This window comes from Ictidomys tridecemlineatus, chromosome 1, assembly GCF_052094955.1.
Source record: "Ictidomys tridecemlineatus isolate mIctTri1 chromosome 1, mIctTri1.hap1, whole genome shotgun sequence".
Lineage (NCBI taxonomy): Eukaryota > Metazoa > Chordata > Mammalia > Rodentia > Sciuridae > Ictidomys > Ictidomys tridecemlineatus.
The window spans coordinates 31143569-31164648 of NC_135477.1; the positions used below are offsets into that span (position 1 = coordinate 31143569).

General features: G+C 36.6%; 1 protein-coding gene across 1 annotated transcript in view; it reads left to right on the forward strand.

The window, feature by feature from the left end:
• Positions 1–341: 341 nt before the first annotated feature.
• LOC101976849 (cytochrome P450 2C18) overlaps positions 342–21080 on the forward strand; it is a 32929-nt gene continuing 12190 nt past the window's right edge. The window contains exons 1-5 of the mRNA XM_005335299.4: positions 342–554; positions 6563–6725; positions 6886–7035; positions 10882–11042; positions 14052–14228. Coding sequence (XP_005335356.2) covers positions 387–554; positions 6563–6725; positions 6886–7035; positions 10882–11042; positions 14052–14228 — 819 coding nt within the window. The 5' untranslated portion in view covers positions 342–386. The remainder of the gene's footprint in view (positions 555–6562; positions 6726–6885; positions 7036–10881; positions 11043–14051; positions 14229–21080) is intronic.

Genomic DNA, 21080 nt, shown 5'->3' on the forward strand with positions numbered 1-21080 from the left:
ATTTCTAAACAGTCGGTCATTCTGAGAATCCAGCATGTTGAGCAGTGTTTTGTATCAAATACTCTTTTCTTAATTGCAGCAGCACATTGGAACCACCAGGCACTGTGTGATTGTGTGTTTATTTTCTTGCCTGTTTTTAAAATGCCTATTCCTCTGATCTGTTCCAGAGTGGCAGAAGATAGAAGTTTTGAAAGAAGACAAGAGTAAACAGTTTGTTTCAACCCATATCAGGTGACCAGTGTACACTTAGAGAGAATTAGAGCTTACCTAATTCATTGGCTCAGCACTTTATGTCAATAGAACACTTGCTGATTAATAGGGAGCACTATAAAAACTTTACTTTGATTGTAAACTCACAGCTGTCTCAGTAAAAGGACAAGGCTTCAATGGATCCAGTTGTAGCCTTGGTGCTGTGTTTCTCCTGTTTGCTTCTCCTCACATTATGGAGACAGAGATCTGGAAGAGGGAAACTCCCACCAGGTCCCATGCCTCTCCCAATTCTTGGGAATATCCTGCAGATAGATATTAAAAACATCAGCAAGTCCTTAACCAATGTAAGTATGTTGAGGCTTCTCCAGTGGCTTGTAAAGGATAAATAAATTAATCCTTAATTTTTAGTTAAATATATGCACAAGGCAAATTATTAGAAGATATTGTTGTGCAGAAAATACTCTCTTTGGGTATTAATGTTTCCATTGTTTTTATATTTTTCACTGATAGAGGCAGTGTAATGAAACAATGCATCAGGGTTAAAAGAAATGCTTACATTTAATATTTGGAAGGCACTATTAATGTCAAAAGTCTGAAGAACCCTTGCCCTTCATTATTTCATAGTCATTTGCTGTGATCTTCTATTTTCTGCACATTTTAATTTGTTCATGATGCTTTTGAGTGAATTTTTATTCATTTAAGTGTGTCTCTCATTTCCAGGAGTTCTGACTAGCTTCTTTTCAATATCTCTATTTCTTTATTGAAATGGTCTTTCAACCCCTTAGTTTTCTCTCTTAATTCATTCCTTAGGTCTTCCTCTGGTTTACTGAACATTTTAATAATCAGTTTTGTATCATTATTCTCTAGAATTTCACACACTTTCTTATCTGTGGAACCCTTTGGAGGGGGATTGTGAATTTGGGAAGAAGATATTTTGTCTGTTTCATCAAGTTGTCAGAGGTTTTGGACTTGCACTTCAATGGAGATGGCTTCCCCTTTCTCTTTTATACATATATCCTTTTTAAAAATTAATTTAATTTTAGTTTTTACACAAATAGAGCCCAACTTTTCATTTCTCTGGGTGTACAAAATGGAATGTTACCCAGCCTTAAAGAAGAATAAAATTATGGCATTTATGGGTAAATAGAGTTGGAGAATATCATGCTAAGTGAAGTAAGCCAATCCCAGAATAACCAAAGGCCAAATGTTTTCTCTGATAAGTGGATGCTGATTCATAATGGTGGGGGCAGGCAAGAGAAGAAGGGAGGAATTTTGGATTGAGCAGATGGGAGGGAGAGGAGGGTGTTTGTATGAGGCGGGGAAGATTGTAGAATGAGATGGACATTATCACTTATGTCCTTTTGGGTGTAGTTATCTCCTTTGTTTTGGGACCTCTTTCTGTTTTTGATATATGAGTAGATCTAGGGGTGTGACCTGAGCTTGCTGTCTGGTTGATCCTCCTGGAGGCCTGGTTGTAGGTTTGACATTTCGTTTCCTTAATTCTGTATGTTGAAGTAATGTTGAGGCTGAACACGTGTGGGGTGAGATTCTTTGTTACTCAGCTGAGTTGTGTGTGTGGCTTGGGAGCAGGATGTCTACTCTGTGAAGCTGAAGTGACCCACTCACTTTCTGATCCCACTTAGAGGAGGCGGTGAGCCAGGAGCAGCACTATTGTTATCAACAGATGTACAGCCTTGAGACAAATGTCCAGCACCTATTTTGACATTGGTAAAACTAATTACCACCTATAGAGAAATGATGGGATCAGAAATAAAAAGAAAAAAATGTGAATGAGATCACTATTACACAGCAGAGGTCTACTACTTTGTCAGTTGTGTTAATAATCATAACAACATGAATGAGGGACAAATGGCATAAAACGTATAATTATATACTTAATGAAATTACAGTTTCTCATGTGAAGAGAAAATAGGATAGAGAGGGAGGAGAATGTTTAAAATGTTTTCAAGAGTGAAGGCAGGAGAGGCAGAAGATAGATCACAAACGTAGACTCTAAAGAAAGAGAAATAAAAAATTAACTGTAAGTTGTTTACAAATGAAAGAGGAAGAGGAACAGGAAAATTTGAGTGTTATTGGGAGAAGAGAGCGAAGAAGGGCCATCAAGAGGGCTAAAAACCAAGGTACAGCAAACAAGCAAATGTGAGAGCAAAACAATTCAAAACCATGGATGCATACATCCCTCCTGTGTGAAACCAGTGGTCAATAATAAACAGGAGCAGGTGAAAGCAAACTGATATGAATATATACAAATATTGAACCTATTCTTGCAGTGGAGTACACACACATGCACACACAAACACACACAGAAATCTTGCACAATGGAAAGAAGTAAAAAATAATAAAATACAATAAAATGATTGTGGGCTCAGTTGGTCCAGCCGTAGCTCATCAAAGAGCTGAGGAAGGTGTGGCTGTGGAGTCAAGGAGAGACCTCTGGGGAACAGTTTCAGAGAACTTGATCCACTTTATTATTGCATAGGCAAACTTTTGTGCATAGCCTGTTCCTGGGCGAATGAGGGTCATTGAGGGTCATAATGATCCAGTAAGCTAGCAGGGCTTACATGCGGTGACTAACGGACTAATAGGTCATTGGCAGAGAAGCAGAAGGAAAAGGACATGCTGTGCACCTGAGGGCACCTGAGGGAGGCCAGGTTTCCATGGTGATGGGGCTGAGTGTGGTTAGTGTGCTAATCACAACTTCCGGATTCAGTGTGCTGAATCCTGAAAGTCCCTCACATAGGCAACGTAGGCCGCTTTCCAACTCATGGGCCCAACAAATGATATTTGGAAAAAAAAAATTAAAGTTTTTTATTTGTTATTTTAAATACACCTGAGAGTAGAGTGTATTTGGACTAGGATCCCATTCTTGAGGTTGTACTTTATGTAGAGCTACATGGGTAGTGTATTCGTTTATGAGCGAAGGAAAGTTATGTCTGGTTCATTCTACTCTCCTTTCTATTCCCATCCATCCTCCCTTCCCTTCATTCCCCTTTGTCCAATCCATCGAACTTCTATACTTCCCCTCTCTACCCTTCCTCGTTGTGGGTTAGCATCCACATATCAGAGAGAACATTCGGCCTTTGTGAAATATCACATAGCATGATATTTTTTAGTTCCATCCATTTACTGGCAAATGCCACAATGTCATTTTTCTTTATGACTGAGTAATATTTGAATCATTGTGTATATAAACCACAGTTTACTCAGTGATCTGTTGAAGGACACCTAGGTTGGTTCCATAGGTTGACTATTGTGAGTTGAGCTGCTCTACATATTGATATGGCTGTGTCACTGTAGTATGTTGATTTTAAGTGCTTTGGGGATAAACTGAGGAGTGTGATAACTGAGTTAAATGGTGGTTCCATTCCAGGTTTTCTGAAGAAAACTGCTTTCCAAAGTGGATGCACCAATTTGTAGTAACACCAGCAATGTAAGAGTGAACCTTTTCCTCCACATCCTCACCAACATTTATTGTTACTTGTATTCTAATTATTTGCCATTCTGACTGGAGAGAAATGGAATATCAGTGTAGTTTTAATCTGTATTTCTCTAATTGCTGGAGCTGTTGAACATTTTTTCATATATTTGTTGAGCATTCGTATTTCTTCTGTGAAGTAGCCAATCAGTTTTTTTTGCTCATTTGCCGATTGGGTTATTAAGTTTTTTTGAGTTCTTGAATTTTAAAACATAAAACAAACAATATATTTTAAATGGGGTGAACATGGAGGGAAAAAAAAGGAAAAATATTAATGAGAAGTAAAGGACCTTTTTCCACTGAGGGTCTAAATTGTTGGTAGGGATGGATTTTTATTTTTTATATTTATTTTTTGCTTTGTCAGGAGCTACTCTGGAAATACATGCCCTTAAGTCCTGAGTAAGAGATACCAAACAATTATTGCTTCCTGCAATAACTTGAGCTTTATGTCTGTTCAGATAATGAGGCCTGGCCCTAGGAGTAGGTATTACCCAGTGGGTGGGGTTGAGTTACACTTACCTATTCCTTTGTAATCCTACCCCTTACCCTTTTTTGGATAGAATGTTCTAAGAAACAGTGTTCCCCCAAGAAAAGCCAGCTCCAGAATAGCGCTTTCTCTCTCTCTCTCTCTCTCTCTCTCTCTCTCTCTCTCTCTTCAACCTCTCGTGACTTTCTCTTGCCCCTCTGTGGGACCCTGAGGCCAGGATCTGGGTAAGCCATCCTCAAGCTTATAAAAAGGTATTCCGTGTCTGCATGGTATTTTGTGTCACCCCAACTTCACATGAGTGACTTTGGTACAGTTGCTCTCACTGGATACTGGACAAGGGCATCAGAGTCAAGGTTTGGGCATTGTTAACTCAAACATCTTTGCATTCCTCACTTATCCAACTGCCAGACAATGTGGCTAGGGGCTCATTTGTGGTAGTAGCTCTCAGCGTCTGTTCTTCCAGCGTAGGGTAGGATCCACTGAGGAGTGCTGACAAATTGTAAATTCCTGTAGCGGAAGTGGTGCTACTTACCCCAACATGGAATGAACCTGGAGAACTTTATGAGGAAGGAAGTAGCCACACAGAAAGACCTTCACTACATGATTTCACTTACATGTGGAGTCTTAGAAAACAAAGCATACACCTCAAACTCAGAGTAAGAGTAGAAGTGGTTATTGGGGGCTGGGATGTGACAGAAAAGGCGATATGTTTGTTCAAGGGTACAAATGATACTGCCGGTGACCAGTTCTGCTCCCCCATATGTTGAAGTATAACATTAGAGGCAAGCACATAAAGCAGGGTTTATTTAAAAAGAAGTAAGTAACATAGACTTCTTCTGCGAGGGAGAAGGGGGCCATAGTTGGTATCCTGGTCTCCCAAGAAGTGAGGGGTGTTTTGCCTTTTTATATGTCCTGGGCTTCCTTTGTTCTCTGGCTCTCTTCCCCTTATCTCTCCTTCTTGTGTATGTGACTAGGCTGGGGAGATGCTCAGTGGGATGGCCAAAAGGTGAGAAGTACAGGGAAGGACTGGCTAGAGCAGCCCAGGACACATTAATTAACAACTCTATGACTCCCTATAGGGAGTGGAAGTTCTTGGGAGAGGTTACCCTAGCAACAGATTGGAGCAGAGGCAGGTTATCTTTGACAGGGTGTTGGAAAGACTCTGAAGGCATTTCAGTCTCTCAGGGGACAGTCTCCAATCTCCTGGACTCACTCAAATTGGTCTCCTTGATCTGACCTGTTTAAACTGACTGCCTATCTAAATCTGGCTTCACAAACCTTCAGTTACTATGTGAATAAGCACTGGAGACCTAAGGCTTATTCACATAGTCGTGACTATAGTAAATAATAATGCATTTTACACCTGAAGTTTACTAATGTGTTTTCATCACACACATATGAAAATGTTAACACTTAGGCGATGCATAAATTAATTAACTTGGCTGTGGTAATCAATTTGCAAGGTCTATATAAATCAAAATACCACATTTTACACTCTAAATATACATACCTTTTATTTTTCAATGGTACCCCAATAAGGCCATTAATAAAAAGAAAACCATGGGTTGAGAAATAGCATAAGGGAAAGAAGGAATGAATTAAGCAATCTTGGTCCACTGGATGGCAACAGAATCCTTGTGCATTTTGCACAAAGCTGCAGTCTGTACTTTACGAATTGCTGCTGGGTGAGAGAAATTGCTATGCTGGATGGCCTGATGCTGCCTCCCTGGTACTCATGCTCTTGCTGTGTTAGTGATACCTGTGGCCTCAACCTGTGAGTGTTAAGATCATCTGGGGGCACTTTTAAAAATATAGACTTCCAATACATAGTTATCATGGGCTTACTCAATCAAAATCTCTATAATACAAGCACTGCTAATGACCCAGAAGAAATCAGCTGCATTTTGGTGCCAAAGTGGATAAGCAATGGTGACTGACGAATTGTTCAAACTTCAGAAATTGAACAAGTAAAGATTCAAATTTGAGTCTTAAGTTTATTAGTTATGGTGCACTGCAAATGTCTGACTTCATTTCCTTTCATGTAAAATAGGACATACAATTTCCCTAAATGCGTTGATGTGAAGATTAATTATAGTGTAGATATCAATTGTCTGAGTCAGGCATGGCAGATCATAGACCATCCATAATGACAGCCATAGTTGACATCACATTTGTGAGCAAAAATATTTTTTGTGAGCAAATATCAGAAATATTTGAAGATTCTTGTGGCACAATAAAGTATAACAAATATGGCACAATAAAGTAAAACAAATATAAGAATAATCTGTAACAGTCTGAAACATTCCAAACATATAGTTCAAATGCTGATCTTCTTCAGCTAATGTTTGCATTTTCTTTCCTATTTCTAGTTGTCAAAAGTCTATGGCCCTGTGTTCACTGTGTATTTGGGTTTGAGACCCACTGTGGTGTTGCATGGATATGAAGCTGTGAAGGAAGCCCTAATTGATCATGGGGAAGTATTTTCTGGAAGAGGCAGTTTCCCTGTGGGTGATAGAGTTACTAAAGGACTTGGTAAGTGGGCATGCATGTGAGGTGGCTGTGCAATGGTCATGGGGAGGAGAAGAATGAAAAATAGAAAGTCAGATTGAGCTTAACCACCTCTGTGGCTCACTTATCAACTTTCTGTACGTTGGCTGGGATATCCTCCTAGATTCTGCTCTCCTTCATTTAGGAATCATTTTCTCTACTGGAAGCAGATGGAAAGTGATGAGGCGCTTCTCAATCATGACTCTGCGGAATTTTGGGATGGGGAAGAGGAGCATTGAGGACCGAGTTCAAGAGGAAGCCCGCTGCCTTATGGAGGAGTTGAGGAAAACCAAGTGTGAGTGATTCATTATATCATCGTCCTTAATAGACTGCTCTTTTCTGTGTCTAGTGAATGCATTTCAGCAACAGCCAGATCTTTAGTTATGGGTCCTTTTAGTCCTTATATGGAGGAGGTATGATTCGAAGCAGAGAGCCAGAGTTTGTGTATCTGTGCTGCCCAATCACAGGCATGACCGGGTATGCATGGTAAAAGATAATATAAAAGATAATATAATCCTATGCTGACAAGTTTTATTTCTGTTTTCAAATCATTGCATCATGAAGACACAAGGTGTAGAGTTCCTTTTTCTTCAAGAGTTAAAGAGCAGGGTTTCCCCGTGGCACATTTGTGAGTTTCCCACTCCATGGCCTTCACCATTGTCTATTGGACACCATGGAAATATCCACCTTAGACTCTGTAGAGCTGAAGCAAGTGATGTGTACTTTCACTTAATTGGACTGTGGTTGTCCAGTCACTTTTGTTATCTGTCTTCTCTCAGGGTTTCTTCCCAGGACATACCTAGTAACTATACTAATCTATGGTTTTTCATTGATTTGCATATCTCCTGGAAAGTGTCAAATATTCTTATGGGAATCACTTATCTCTACTGACCCAAGATGTTTTTTTCAGTGTCTTTGATTTTCATCTTGCGTCCAGATTGCTCTGTTTTTAAACTTGTCTTCCAAATTAACAAAAAAAAAAAAAAAAAGGAAAGACTAAGAATCAGACATTACCAATGAATGACACACACCTAGAAACTCCCTGGCTTCCCTAATTACCCTCTTACTCCATAGATAATGTAAACGTTTATTATGAAAGCTTAGAACCCTAGAATATTTACAGAGCCTGGTGGAGGAGAAGATAACTCCAAAGCTTTGCTTTTACCCAATGCTCTATGCATCAGTTTTTCATTTGTTTATTTCTAAATTATCCTATTGTATTTTTTACTGACATTTAATCAGTCCATATTAATGAGGTCCCTATGGTACTCATACACAAGCGTACAGCATGTACAGTTAAAAGCCATCCTCTCCATCTCTCTATCCTCCTCACTGCCAGCGCACACTGTTCCCCATTTGCAGTAATCGCAATTTTACCTTCAGGTTCACATTCATTTTAGCTTCCACACATGAGAGAGACCTTGCAATACTTTACTGTTTCTGACCTCTTCTGTCTCTCTTGCATTAAAATGACAAGATTTCATTCTTCTTTATGATCAATATTACATTGTGTATGTAACAGAGCATCTTTATCCACTATTCTGTGGATAAGCACATAATTTAATATGATATCTTAATTATTATGAATAGTGTCATAGTTATCCTCCTGAACATTGCAGGAATCTATGTTGTATATTGTTTTCATTTCTTTCATCTGGGTATCAGAAGCAGGACACCTGAATCATATGGAAGATGTCTTTATGTTTTGAGAAAATTGCATCCCGTCTTCCTTAGCATGAGTGTCTTAATGTACATTCCCACCAAGAGGCATAGGGTGTCCTTCTTCTGCATACCTCTCCAAAATTTGTTATTTGTTGTTGTTGGTGGTGGTAATTTGGGTTTCCTATTTTTGTTTTTGTGTTTTGACAACAGCCATTCTAATTGTGACAAAATAATTCCTTATGGTAGTTTTGATTTACATTTGCCTAATGGTTCATTAAAATGGCATTTAAAAATATATTTATTGCTCAGTTTTATTTCTTCTTTTGAGAAGTGCCTATTAAGATCATTTGCCCATTTTTAACTGTATTACTTAGGATTTGTTGTTTTTTGTTCCTTAGGTATTGTAGATTTTAATCCTTTTTGACACAAATAAGTGGCAAATATTATCTCTCATTCTGTAGACTATCTCTTCACTCTATTGACTGTTGTGTATGAGCTTTTCATTTTGAAGTAATCTACTTGCCTGTTTTTGCTTTTAGGGCCATATAGAAAAAAATCATAACTTGTATCCATCTTGAGGTGTTTCCCCTATGTTTCTTCTAGTTCATTTAGAGTTTCAGTTCTTACAGGAAGGTCTCTGAGCCATTTTGAGTTGAATTTTGTACAGGTTAGAAATAAGGGTCAAGTTGGAATCTTCTTCATGCTCCATTTATTGAAGAGGCTCTTTTTTCTCTGCCATAAGTTTTGGAATTTTGTTGAGAATCAGTGGACTGTGGATGCTTGGTTCCCCGCTACTACATCCCCCATCGCCCCAAGATCTCCATTCTCTCCCATTGTTCTTTTTGCCTGTTTCTGTGCCAGTACCATGCTCTTTTGCTTACTGTGGCTCTGTAGTTTGGCTTGAAATCAGGAATCCTCCTGCCTCCAGCTTTTCCCCTTTGCTCAACATTGTCTTGACTATTTAGATTTTTCTTTTTGTACTTCTGCATGGATTTTAGGTATTTTTTTTCTAGTTCTGTGAAGACTATCTTTGGTATTATCTCATGAGAATTGAATTAAGCCTGCAAATTGATTTGGATAGCATGATCCTTTTAACAATGTTAATCTTCCAGTTTCTGAGCATGGGAGGTGTCTTCATTTTTTGGTATCATCTTCAATTACTTTCAATAGTGTTTTGTAATTATCATTATAGATGTCTTTTGCTTCCTTGGTTAATTTTTTTTATCAAGTAAATTAATTAAATCTAAAATTTACCTTTTTTTGGGATATTTTTAGTTGTAGATGCACACAATAACTTTATTTAATTTACTTCTATGTATTGCTGAGGATCGAATGCAGTGCCTCACATGTGCTAGGCAAGTGCTCTTACTCAGTCCAACCCCATCCCTAAAACTTACCTGTTTTATCAAGTAAACTGTAACTAAAAATATAGTTGTGAGTTTGTATACTTTTTTCCTTAACAAATGATATGTACTGATCACCTAATTGTCCTTTCATTTTTATAGATTCCCCCCAAAATGAAAATCTTGTCGTATGTTAATTTCTTTACCTATAAAATTGCAGCATTGACTAAAGTGATGTCCAGTATTCAAATTTACTAAAATATATTATGCTGGTGGCTATATGATTCAGAGAAATGTTCCAGAAGTTCACAGGGGGGCAGTATTGCCAAATAGATTAAATTTTGAGGCATTTAAAGATGATGGGCTATATTTCCTAAAGTGGCAAATTTTCTTTTAGTGTTTCTCTCTTACGCTCTCTCTAATGAAGAAATAAACAGATTACATTTATAAATTTAACCTTTGTGTCACCTTGAATTTACTTTAAAATAAAAATTTCTTACCTTTATTGAGAAATTGTTTATGTATGTTTGCCTTTCTTCTTCTTAAAATATGAAGGTTTTCTGCTTATATCCATTTTTTCCCACAAATATACAAATTTATACAGTTACTATCTATTAGTCTTTAACTCTGCAGTTTTTACACATGAATCTTTCAGTGATATAAAATCAGTATCCCTAACTTCTTTTCCTTTTTATATAATTCCTAATTATCTACAGGTTTGATAATTACTCAGCCCAACCCCATCCCTAAAACTTACCTGTTTTATCAAGTAAACTGTAATCAGGTTTGATGACAAATATGATTCTGCACTGAAATTGAATAAACAAGTGTTTTTAAGTGATTTTTAAAAATGTTTTCCAAAATAAGTGTCACTTTGTGTTAGGATGGCTTAAAAAGGCAGTGGAATTGATTGGAGCATTAGGAAAACCATTATTAAACTGGCTACCAGGTAAAAGTCAATTTGAGTTTAAGGTAAAAGTGAATGATTTTTAGCATGGTGAATATTTTTCATATCAAAGGAATTCATAGACAGATATTGCTTAGCTTTTCTACATTTAACTTTCCCTGTTATTTCAAAGAGAAATACATTTGTATGTATACTTTAATATTAATTTTTAATGTTTCCACTTCTTTAGCCTCACCCTGTGATCCTACTTTTCTCCTGGGCTGTGCTCCCTGCAATGTGATCTGCTCCATTATTTTCAATAATCGCTTTAATTATAAAGATCAGCATTTTCTAAAGTTTATGAGGAAATTAGATGAAAATGTGCAGATTCTGAGTTCCCCATGGATCCAGGTAAGACAAAATCCCACCTCCTTTTCTTGAGAAATTATATGATCTTTATTCTGACAAGTCAAAATTTCTAGTGTTCCAAGCGGTAAAGTGAGCCTAGATACAACAGTCTGACCAGAGTATCAGGAAAATACGTCTGAGTCTTTTACTTTATACACAGAAAAATAAATGCCCACATGTAGAGATGGCAGGCAAGCCCACTGGCTCTCTGGCCAGTTTGTTTCCCAGTATCCCCCAAAGCCTAATCTTTATAAAGGACTTTGGTAACTGCATTTGAGCAAGATTAAGGTTATCAGGCCCCAGTGGAGGACTCATCAGTCACAAGGGCTGCACTCCAATCACCACTTAGAAATTTCATCACTTTAATTGGCAGAAATATAGTTATCTGATATTTGACAAAGTTTTCAAAAAACATATATTGGAGAAAAAAAATTGCCTTTTTAACAAATGGTGTCAGGGAAACTAGAAATCTATATGTGGTGGAATGAAATTGAATCCCTATCGCTTACCTTGCACAAAACTCAACTCAAAGTGGATCAAAGACCTAGGAATTAGACCAGAAAATGCACCTGCTAGAAGAAAATGTTGGCTCACACTTCAACATGTTAGTTCAGGAACGGACTTCATTAACAAGACTCCTAAAGTGCAAATAAGAAAATAAAAATCTTTGCCATCTGCTCTTTAGATAGGGCATTGATATCCAGGATATACAAAGAACTTATAAAAATTAACACCAAAATACCAAATAACCCAGTCAACAAATGGGCAAAGGAACTAAACAGACACTTCTGAAAGAAAGAAATATGAATGGTCAACAAATATATGGAAAAATGTTTAACATCCCTAGCATTTAGAGAAAGGCAAATTTAAACTACACTGAGATTTCATCTCATTGCGGGCAGAATGGCAATGATCAAGAATACAAATAACAATAAATGTTGGTGAGGATGTGGGGGAAATGTATATTCACACATCATTGATGGGACTGGAAATTGGTGCAATTACTCTGGAAAGCAGTATAGAGATTACTCAGAAAACTATGAATGGAACAACCATTTGACCCAATTATCTCACTCCTCAATATATACGTCCAAAGGATTTTAAATCAGCATATTACAGTGATGCAGCCACTTCAATGTTTATTACAGCACAATTCACAATAGCTAATCTGTGGAGACAACCCAGGTGCCCTTCAACAGATACATGATTAAAGAAAATGTGGTGTATGTACACAGTGGAACATTACTCAGCATAAACAAGAATGTCATTATGGCACTTTCTGGTAAATGAATGGATCTGGAGAATATCAAACTAAGTGAAATAAGCCAGTCCCACAGAACCAAAGGATAAATGTTTTCTCTGATATACAGAGGCTAATCCAAAATAAGGAGAGGAAGATAAAAAAGAGAATAGAAGAAAGATCAGTGGAGTAGACAAAAGAGAATGAAAGGAAGGGAGAGTGAAAGATGATGAGATGAATCTTCCTAACATTCCTACAAATGCAATATAAATATACCACAGTGAATCTCACCGTCATGTACACATACAAGACACTAATCGAAAAGAAAGTATACGTAAACAGTAGAAAGATCAGAATAGTGAGGAAAGGGAACAGTGGGGGAGGAAGTGAGGAGTAGAAGTGCTGGGGATGGAATAGAATAAATTTTATTCCACTCTTTTATAAGTATGTCAAAATGAATACTAATGTCATGTTTAACTAAAAAGAACTGATAAAAAATCAATCCCAGACACACACACACACACACACACACACACACACACATACACACACACACACACACACACTACCTTCATCCTGAATTTGTTCTCTTATCTCTTTATTGGAGGGATTGATTCTTGCCTGTATCTGCTAACTTAGGTTGTTTTTAAATTCCCAAATCATTTTAATTATGTATATTCTGAACTCCTTTTCTGACATTTCACTTACTTGACTATATATGGATTCTGTTGTTGTCGTTTCTTGGTTTGTTTGGGGCACTTTTCTCCCTTGTTTTTTCATGATGTCTATGTGTCCTTCTCTCTTGCAGTGTAGATCTGAGGTATTACAACTTCTGCCTTACTGTGTTATAGTGTGCCTACAGATTACTAGTACTTCACTTTTAAGGGAGAGATCAATATTATAGCACTCAATGTACCCAACGTGCAGCCATATGTCAGTTAGCCCCTATTTTTACATTTACAGTTTTGTCACTATAAACAGAAATGATGAGTTTGGTTATCTTCAACCATATAGTCAATGGGTTTGCATAATGGTTTACTGTTTCTGATGGTGGAAGGGGTACTGGGGGATTGGCTGAGATGTTTATGAAGTAGGATGTGAGAATATGAGTGTATTAGATTATATGACTAGTGAGAGGATAAATAGGAAGTTGGCTGTTAGTAGGAGAAACAAGAGTAGGCAACCCTATGCAAGTCTCCCCGTTACCTCAGCAAAAGAATAACTGCTAGCACCCCTAGTAGAGAAACCTCTGGTGCAGCCAGGCCACAGGGATGTCTTACCAGGTCCTTATTGTTGTCTCTTGATAGAAGTGGCAATATCCCAGCTTTGGGGTGGTGGCAGCCTCAAGCCTGTATGTTTCCTGATGTTGGGCTGTGGGGCCACACTTTGGTGAATAAGGAACTCCAGTACGGGGTGGCTCTGTGTATGTGTGTGTTGGGGGGGGGGTGGCTCTGCCCCTGAACTCCATGCTGCAGGTGTGGGATGAGTGGGTGGGCTCTGCCCGGAATTCCAGGCTGCAGTGGAACCCTTATCTCATCTCTAAAGATGATGTTTGAGTATAGAAAAGGGTTATTATTTCTAATCCTCTGGTCATCGTTCTCTCCATCAAATTTTTCTATAAGCTTGGGAATTATTATATATGTACAGTAAAACCTTCTCTTTTAAGGTGGACATCATTTGTTTTTAAAGCTATAGTTTCAATGATGGACTAGGCATGATATTTATGTGTCTTTATTACTGGCTTCTAGTTAATACCTATTTTTATTTTGTAGGTCTGCAACAATTTTCCTGTTCTCTTTAATATTTTCTCAGGAAGTCATAAAAAACTTTTTAAGAATATTACTGACTTGAAACAGTATTTTATGGAGAAAATAAAAGAACATCAAGAATCCCTGGATATGAACAATCCTCGGGACTTCATCGACTGCTTCCTGATTAAAATGGAAGAGGTAGCACATGAATGACAACTCACTTATCTAATTGCATCAGCATTTTGCAATTCACTGATTAATTCTGTAATTACTAGTGATAGATAAGTGGTCAGGCAAGACATTTTTTACAGGCTTTTGAAGCACATATTGCCTTTATGGTTTTGCATGAATTATCATAGAAGAATTAAAATTGAATTGTTAAACAGCTGGAATACATGGATCCTGTTCTATAGATACTCATAATCTACCCGAGGAAAGACAAAATTCACATCTCAGATGAAAAGGGAATGATTATAAACAAGCTGCAAAATATAAAATTGGAGCCACACAATGCAAATTGAAATCATTGTTTGTACTCAGTGTTCAGGAGAATGGGCAACTATCCAGTGGTCTGCATGTGTAATGGTTCTTCAGTGATCAAGACCAAGTAACCAAAACATCAAACACTGATTTTATAGGACAGGATTCCTGTTGCCCATTCTAAGACCAAGGAAGTGCAACAGGAATGTAGATCACTGTCCTCACAACTGCCTGCAGTAGGTTCTGCTTTATGGGGAATAGTAGCTGGTACATAAAACACTGAGATTTATGAAAACTTTTCTTTATCAATTATTTTCCTGGGTACTATTTTTTCAACTAGATTCCAGAGTTCCCAAACAGTTGCTTCAGAGAGTTTATATTAGGTCAATAGGGTTTTCTCTGAAAGAACTTATACCTGGAACTTCCTACTCCACTATCTTTTTGAGTCATTACTCCTGTATGGTCATCTTTTTTTTAAAGGTTTTTATTAATATGTTAAAATTATTCATAATAGTGGAATAATTGTGATATAGTTCTATATGCACACAGAACAAATTTGCCAGTTCTTTTCCCCAAAATTCCCATTTCCTTCCTTTTCTCCCTTCCCTATTCCCCTTCTCTATTGTTCTTGTTGTTTTTCCATTTTGATGTGGTCCCTTTACGTTATTTTTTCTTTAGATGCCACATATGAGAGAAAACATGTGACCCTTGACTTTCTTTTTCTTTTTTTTTTTGTGGCACTGGGGATTGAACCCGGGATATTGTGCATGTGAGACAAGCACTTTACCAACTGAGGCATATCCCCAACCCATGACCCTTGTTTCTGAGTCTGGTTTATCACACTTAGAATTATCTCCTCCAGTTTCATCAGTTTCCTTAGAAATGACATTTTATTTTTAAGATTAAGTAAAACTTCACTGTATGTCACATACCATGTTGTTGTAATCTCTCTATCTGTTGAAGGATTCCTACGTGGGTTTCATAATTTGGCTATTGTGAACTGTTCTGCATATGTTACTAGATTATGTGACTTTAATTCTTTTGGATAAATAACCAGGAGTGGTATAACTTGGTCATTTTGTGGTTCCATTTTTACTTTTTTAAGGAATCTTCAGACTAATTTTTATAGTGATTGTACTGATTTAGAATCGTACCAACAGTATAAAGTGTTTTTCCTTCTAATTATTGTTTTTTCCATATATTTTTAATTGCTGCATTGTAGTAGTACACAATTTCAGGATTTGTTGTTACATAATTCATGCATGCACACAATATAACAATGTGATTTAGCCAATATTATTTTCCAGTATTTCTCCTTTCCTCTCATCTCCTCATTTTTCCTGTTCCCTTTCTTCTACTCTACTGATTTACCATTGATCTTTTGTGATTTCCCCAACTTTCTTTTCCTTACTTAATACTTCAGGATAATTACTGAGGGTTGGTATAGTTGGGTCATACAATGGTCCCAGTATTAGTATTTGAGGAACCTTCATAATTATTTACATAGTGCTTGTACTAATTTTCAACTCCACCAACAGTGTAAAAGTGGTTTTTTTTTTCTCCACATCATTTCAGGCATGAATTATAATTTGTGTTCTTGATGACCGCCATGCTAATTGGAATAAGATGAAATCTCATTGTTTTGAATTTCCCTAATTGCTAACACTGCTGACTATTTTTTCATATACTTGTTGACTGTTCATATTTCTTCTTTTGAGAAGTGTGTGTTTATAGTTCATTTGTGCACTTATTATTTAAGTTATTTTTGTGTTTTTTTTGGTGTTGTTTTTTGAGGTCTTTGTGTATTCTGCTTATTAATCCTCTACCAGAAGAATAGCTAGCAAAGTTTTCTCTCCCATTTTGCTGGTTGTCTCTTCATACTCTTACTTATTTCCTTTGATGCCCTTCCATTTATTTATTTTTGATTTTATTTCTTGATTTTTAGGAGTCTTATTGTAGAAGCCAATGCTTATATCTATCAGTTGGAGTGTTGCCCTTCTGTTCCCCCCCCCCCCAGAAATTGCTGTTTCTTATCTAATTCCTAGGTCTTTGATCTACTTTGAGTTGATTTTGAGAAGGATGAGAGAGAGGAATGTAGTTTTCTTCATTTACATATGGACATCCAGTTTTAAACAAAACAAAACAGAACAAATATGACTTTTCTCCAATGTATATGTTTGGTGCCCTTGTCAAGGATTAGATCACTGTATCCATGTGGGTTTATCTTTATGATTTCATTCCCATTAGTCTACATGAAAGCATCAGGTAGTCTTTGTTGCCAGAGCACTATAATATAATTTGAGATGATGTATTGTGATGCCTCTGGCATTGCTCTTATTGCTCCATATTGCTTAAGCTATTCTGGGTCTTTTATTTTTCCAAATGAATTTTAGGACCTTTTCTTCCAGTTCTGTGAAGAATGGCATTGTTTTCTTGATCGGGATTTCATTGAATCTATAGATTGCTGTGGTAATAAGGTCATTTTGATAACCATATAGATGGTTATCTCTATGGTTATATAACTCAGTAGATAACTCTGTCTATTCAAGAACATGGGAAGTCTTCTTCCTTCCCTCCTAGGTCGTCTTCAGTTTCTTTCTTCATTGTTCTGTAATTTTAATCATAGATTTTTCATCTCCTCGGTTAGATTTTAGGATTTGAGTTTTTTTTTTTTGGCTATTATGAATGAAACTGTGGTCCTGATTTGTTTTTTTAGTGGATTCATTATTGCTCTATGTAACAGTTATTGATTATTTTTAATATTTTGATCTTATAGCCCGCCACTCTTCTTAACTGGTTTTCTGAAACAACCCTGGAAATCTTCTGGTGAAGTTATTTTGGGTTTTCCAAATACAGACTCATATCATTTGCAAACAGTGATATTTGACTTCTTTCTTTCCTATTTGTATCATGTTTATTTTTTTTTCACCTGCCTAATTGCTCTGACTGAAATATCAAGTACTTTTTTAAGTAGAAGAAGTGACAGTGGACATCTTTGTCTTTTTCCTGAGTGTGGAGAAAAATGTTTTCAGGTTTTTTTTCCCATTCACTATATGATGGCTTGAGTTTCAACTTCCCTTATGATATTCAGGGAAGTTCTTACTATTCTTACTTTCTTCATCATTTTTTAACATGAATAGGTGCTAGATTTTGCCCCTGGCTTTTCCTGGATTTATTGAGAATGCCATGTGATTATGATTCCTTGATTCTACTTATGTAATGGATTATGTTTACTGATTTGTAGGTATTGATCCACCCATTCTTGAATCCCTGGAATGAAACAAATTTGATCATCATGTACGATTTTTAGAATTTGTTCTTTTTTAGATGTATAATCTTATTGTGCTTTCAAACATGATTTGCCAATATTTTACTATTCATTTGTGTTTATTTATTAGTTTCTAGTTTTCTTTCCATGATGTGTTTTTACCTGTTTGGGGTGGGGGGTCACAGTGATATAGATTTCATAAAATTAAGTGGGACTTACCCCCCCTCCCACTCACACTTTCTATTTCATGGAATCATGAGGAAGAGCTGCATTAGTTCTTCTTTAAAGGCCCGATGGAATTCAGATGAGAACCTATCTGTTCTGTTGTTTTTTTTTCTGGAAATTTTTTTAGTACTGCTTCAGTCTTGTTTGTAATTGGTATGATTAAATTTTCTATGTCTTGGTTCAATTATTGCAGGTAGCATCTGGATATAAATTTGTCCATTTCATCTAGATTTTTCAATTTATTGGAATAGAAATTTTAAAGGCAGTCCAAAATAATCCTCTTGATTTCAGAGATTCTCTGGAACTAGCTCCTTTTTCATGTCTAATTTTGTTAATTTATATCTTCTCTCTTTTGTTTAGTTTGGCTGTTTTATCAGTCTTGTTTGATCCTTTCAAAGAACCAAGTCTTTGTTTCATTGATCTTTTGTACTTTTTTGTTCTCTTATTAATTTCATCTTGCATCTTAATTATTTCATTCTTTCTATAATATTTGAGATTATGTTGTTCTAAATTTTCTAAATCTTGGAGATGCATTATTAGGTATTTGGGCTATTTCAGATTTTTTAATGTATTCATTCATGGTTTATAAACTCTTGTCTAAGAACTGCCTTCCTAGGGTTCCAGAGATTCTGGCATGTTGCATCTCTACTGGTTGACACCAGGATATGCCAACATCTGGAGCAGCAGCCAAGCTTCCAGTGACCATGGATACAGCAGTCTCTCTATCTGCATCATTCTGCACATTGAAACATCTTTCTAGATATTCCATAAAATATCTTTATGCAAGCATGGTGCTGCCATGGTCTCCTCTCAAATGGATGTGGTCTTGCCAATTCCTGAGAGGCCCTCAAACCATCTTTCCTATTGTCTCTTTTTAAAATAATATTATTCAGTAGCTGTAATGTTTTTAACAACCACAAATTCTGTATCCCAGTTTTACTTGGATTTTTATGGCCAAACATCAATTTTTCAAATCTTTCTGCTTTTATTTCTGCCTCTGGTTATCACAGTACAGTTGGCTAAAAGTCACTAGAAAGATCTATGACACAGGCTGAATGCTGTATTGCCTTGAAATTTCTTCTGCCAGGTTAATTAGTTTAGGACTATTAAATTCAGCCTCACAGATAGCCTCAGGGTACTGGAAAAATGTAGAACATACTGGAACATAACATGAATGCCCTCCAGTTCAATTTCCAAGAGTCCCCTTGTTTGAAACCAAGTGAGCCCAGTCTTAACTGTCCACAGTTATGTCAGCCTTCTGGTTTTCTGAGTGCTCACCAGAATCACTCTTTAAGCTCCACTTACAACATTCTAACGCTTTTGCAGCTTGCATCTCTAAACTTCAAAATTCCTCCTCCATCAAATGAATCCCAAAGATTTATTAACCACATGGAAAGGTTAGACACAGCAGTGGCCCCAATTCCAATACCATTTTTTTTCTTTTAGTCAACTTTTTCTTTGTTGTGACCCCAGATCTGACAAGAACAACACAGAAGAGGAAACATTTATTTTGGCTCATTGTTTCAGAGGTTCAATCTGTGTTTCCTGATTCCACATCCCTGGACACAAAGTGAGGCAAAACATCTTGTTTATTCTGTTATTTTTTTTGCCAACACTATGCTATTTCATTACTAAAACTCTGTAGTATAATTTGAGATCAGGTATTGAGATGCTTCCAGAATTGTTCTTATTCCTCAGTTTTGCTTTAGATATTCTGGGTCTTTGGTTTCTCTGTATAAATTTTTAGGGCTGATTTTCCTATTTCTGCGAAGAGTATCATTTGTATTTTGATCAGGATTGCATTAAATCTATAGGTGATTTTGGTATTATCGCCATTATAATATTATTAATTGTGCCTAATCAGACACATGGGTTTTGATTTTCCCATCTTCTTTGATTCTCTTCTATTTCTTTCTTTGGTATTCTATGATTTTCAGTGTAGATATCTGCACTTTCTTGGTTAGATTCATTCCTAGTAATGTTGCCATTTTGAGGCTATTTTGAATGGAATTGTTTTCCTGAATGCTTTCTCAGAAGATTCATTATTGGAATACAGGAAAGCAATTGATTTTTGTATGTTGATCTTGTATCTTGCTATATTCATGATTTTTTAAAAAAATTAGTTCTATATATCTGGGATTGAATTTAGCGGAAGTTGACCACTAAGCCACATTTTGTATTTCAGATAGAGATAAGGTCTCACTGAGTTGCTTAGTGCCTTGCTTTTGCTGAGGCTGGCTTTGAACTGGTGACCCTCCTGCCTCAGCCTGCAGAGCTGCTGGGATTACAGGTGTTCAGCAGCACCATGCCTGGCCTTGGGGAGGGGTACTTCTAAGTATAGGATCATGTCATCTGAGTTTATTTTCTGTTCAAATGTGACTTTGTTGGACAATTATGTCTGCTTTTCTTAAACTTAGTAGCAGATATTCATGTATCTATGGGAAAGGAGCTTCATCTTCCCTACTGAGCCACCACTCACTGAATGGTATGGCTGTCTGTTGTTTTATTAATTCTCTTTCTACTGTAGCACCTGATATTTTTGGGATTCATCTGTCTGCTGCCTTAATGAAAATTTCCCACAGTCTTCTGACCTCAGTTTTTCTCTGTAGAACTGATGTTTTAATTCATACTTGGGGAGCTGCTACTCTATTGTGGGTTCCTTTGGTCTTCCATTTTCCTTAATTGCAGTACTTCTATTTTAATGACATCAAATGTTTCACTGCCTATTGCACAATATATTCCTATTTGAGTCTTCTTTGAAATTTTGATTGGACAATCTTAGAAAACTAGGTAAAGTCAATATTACATTATCCAGGAAATATGCCTGTTGAGATAGCTGTCTCTCTAAATGTTGCTTACATATTAGTGAACATCCTATAGTTCATCTGGAGCTTATATAAGCCCCATTAAATAAATTCTCACCTATGAACTTGTTATAAAAATACATATTTTATATATATAATTCATGTGTTAGAGTTACTTTATATTTTCAAATCTTTAGTCAATATTTAAAGTTAACCTTTGTTGATGTCAACTCTGTGGCAAGTAATACCCTCAGTCCAAAATCAAAATTAGTT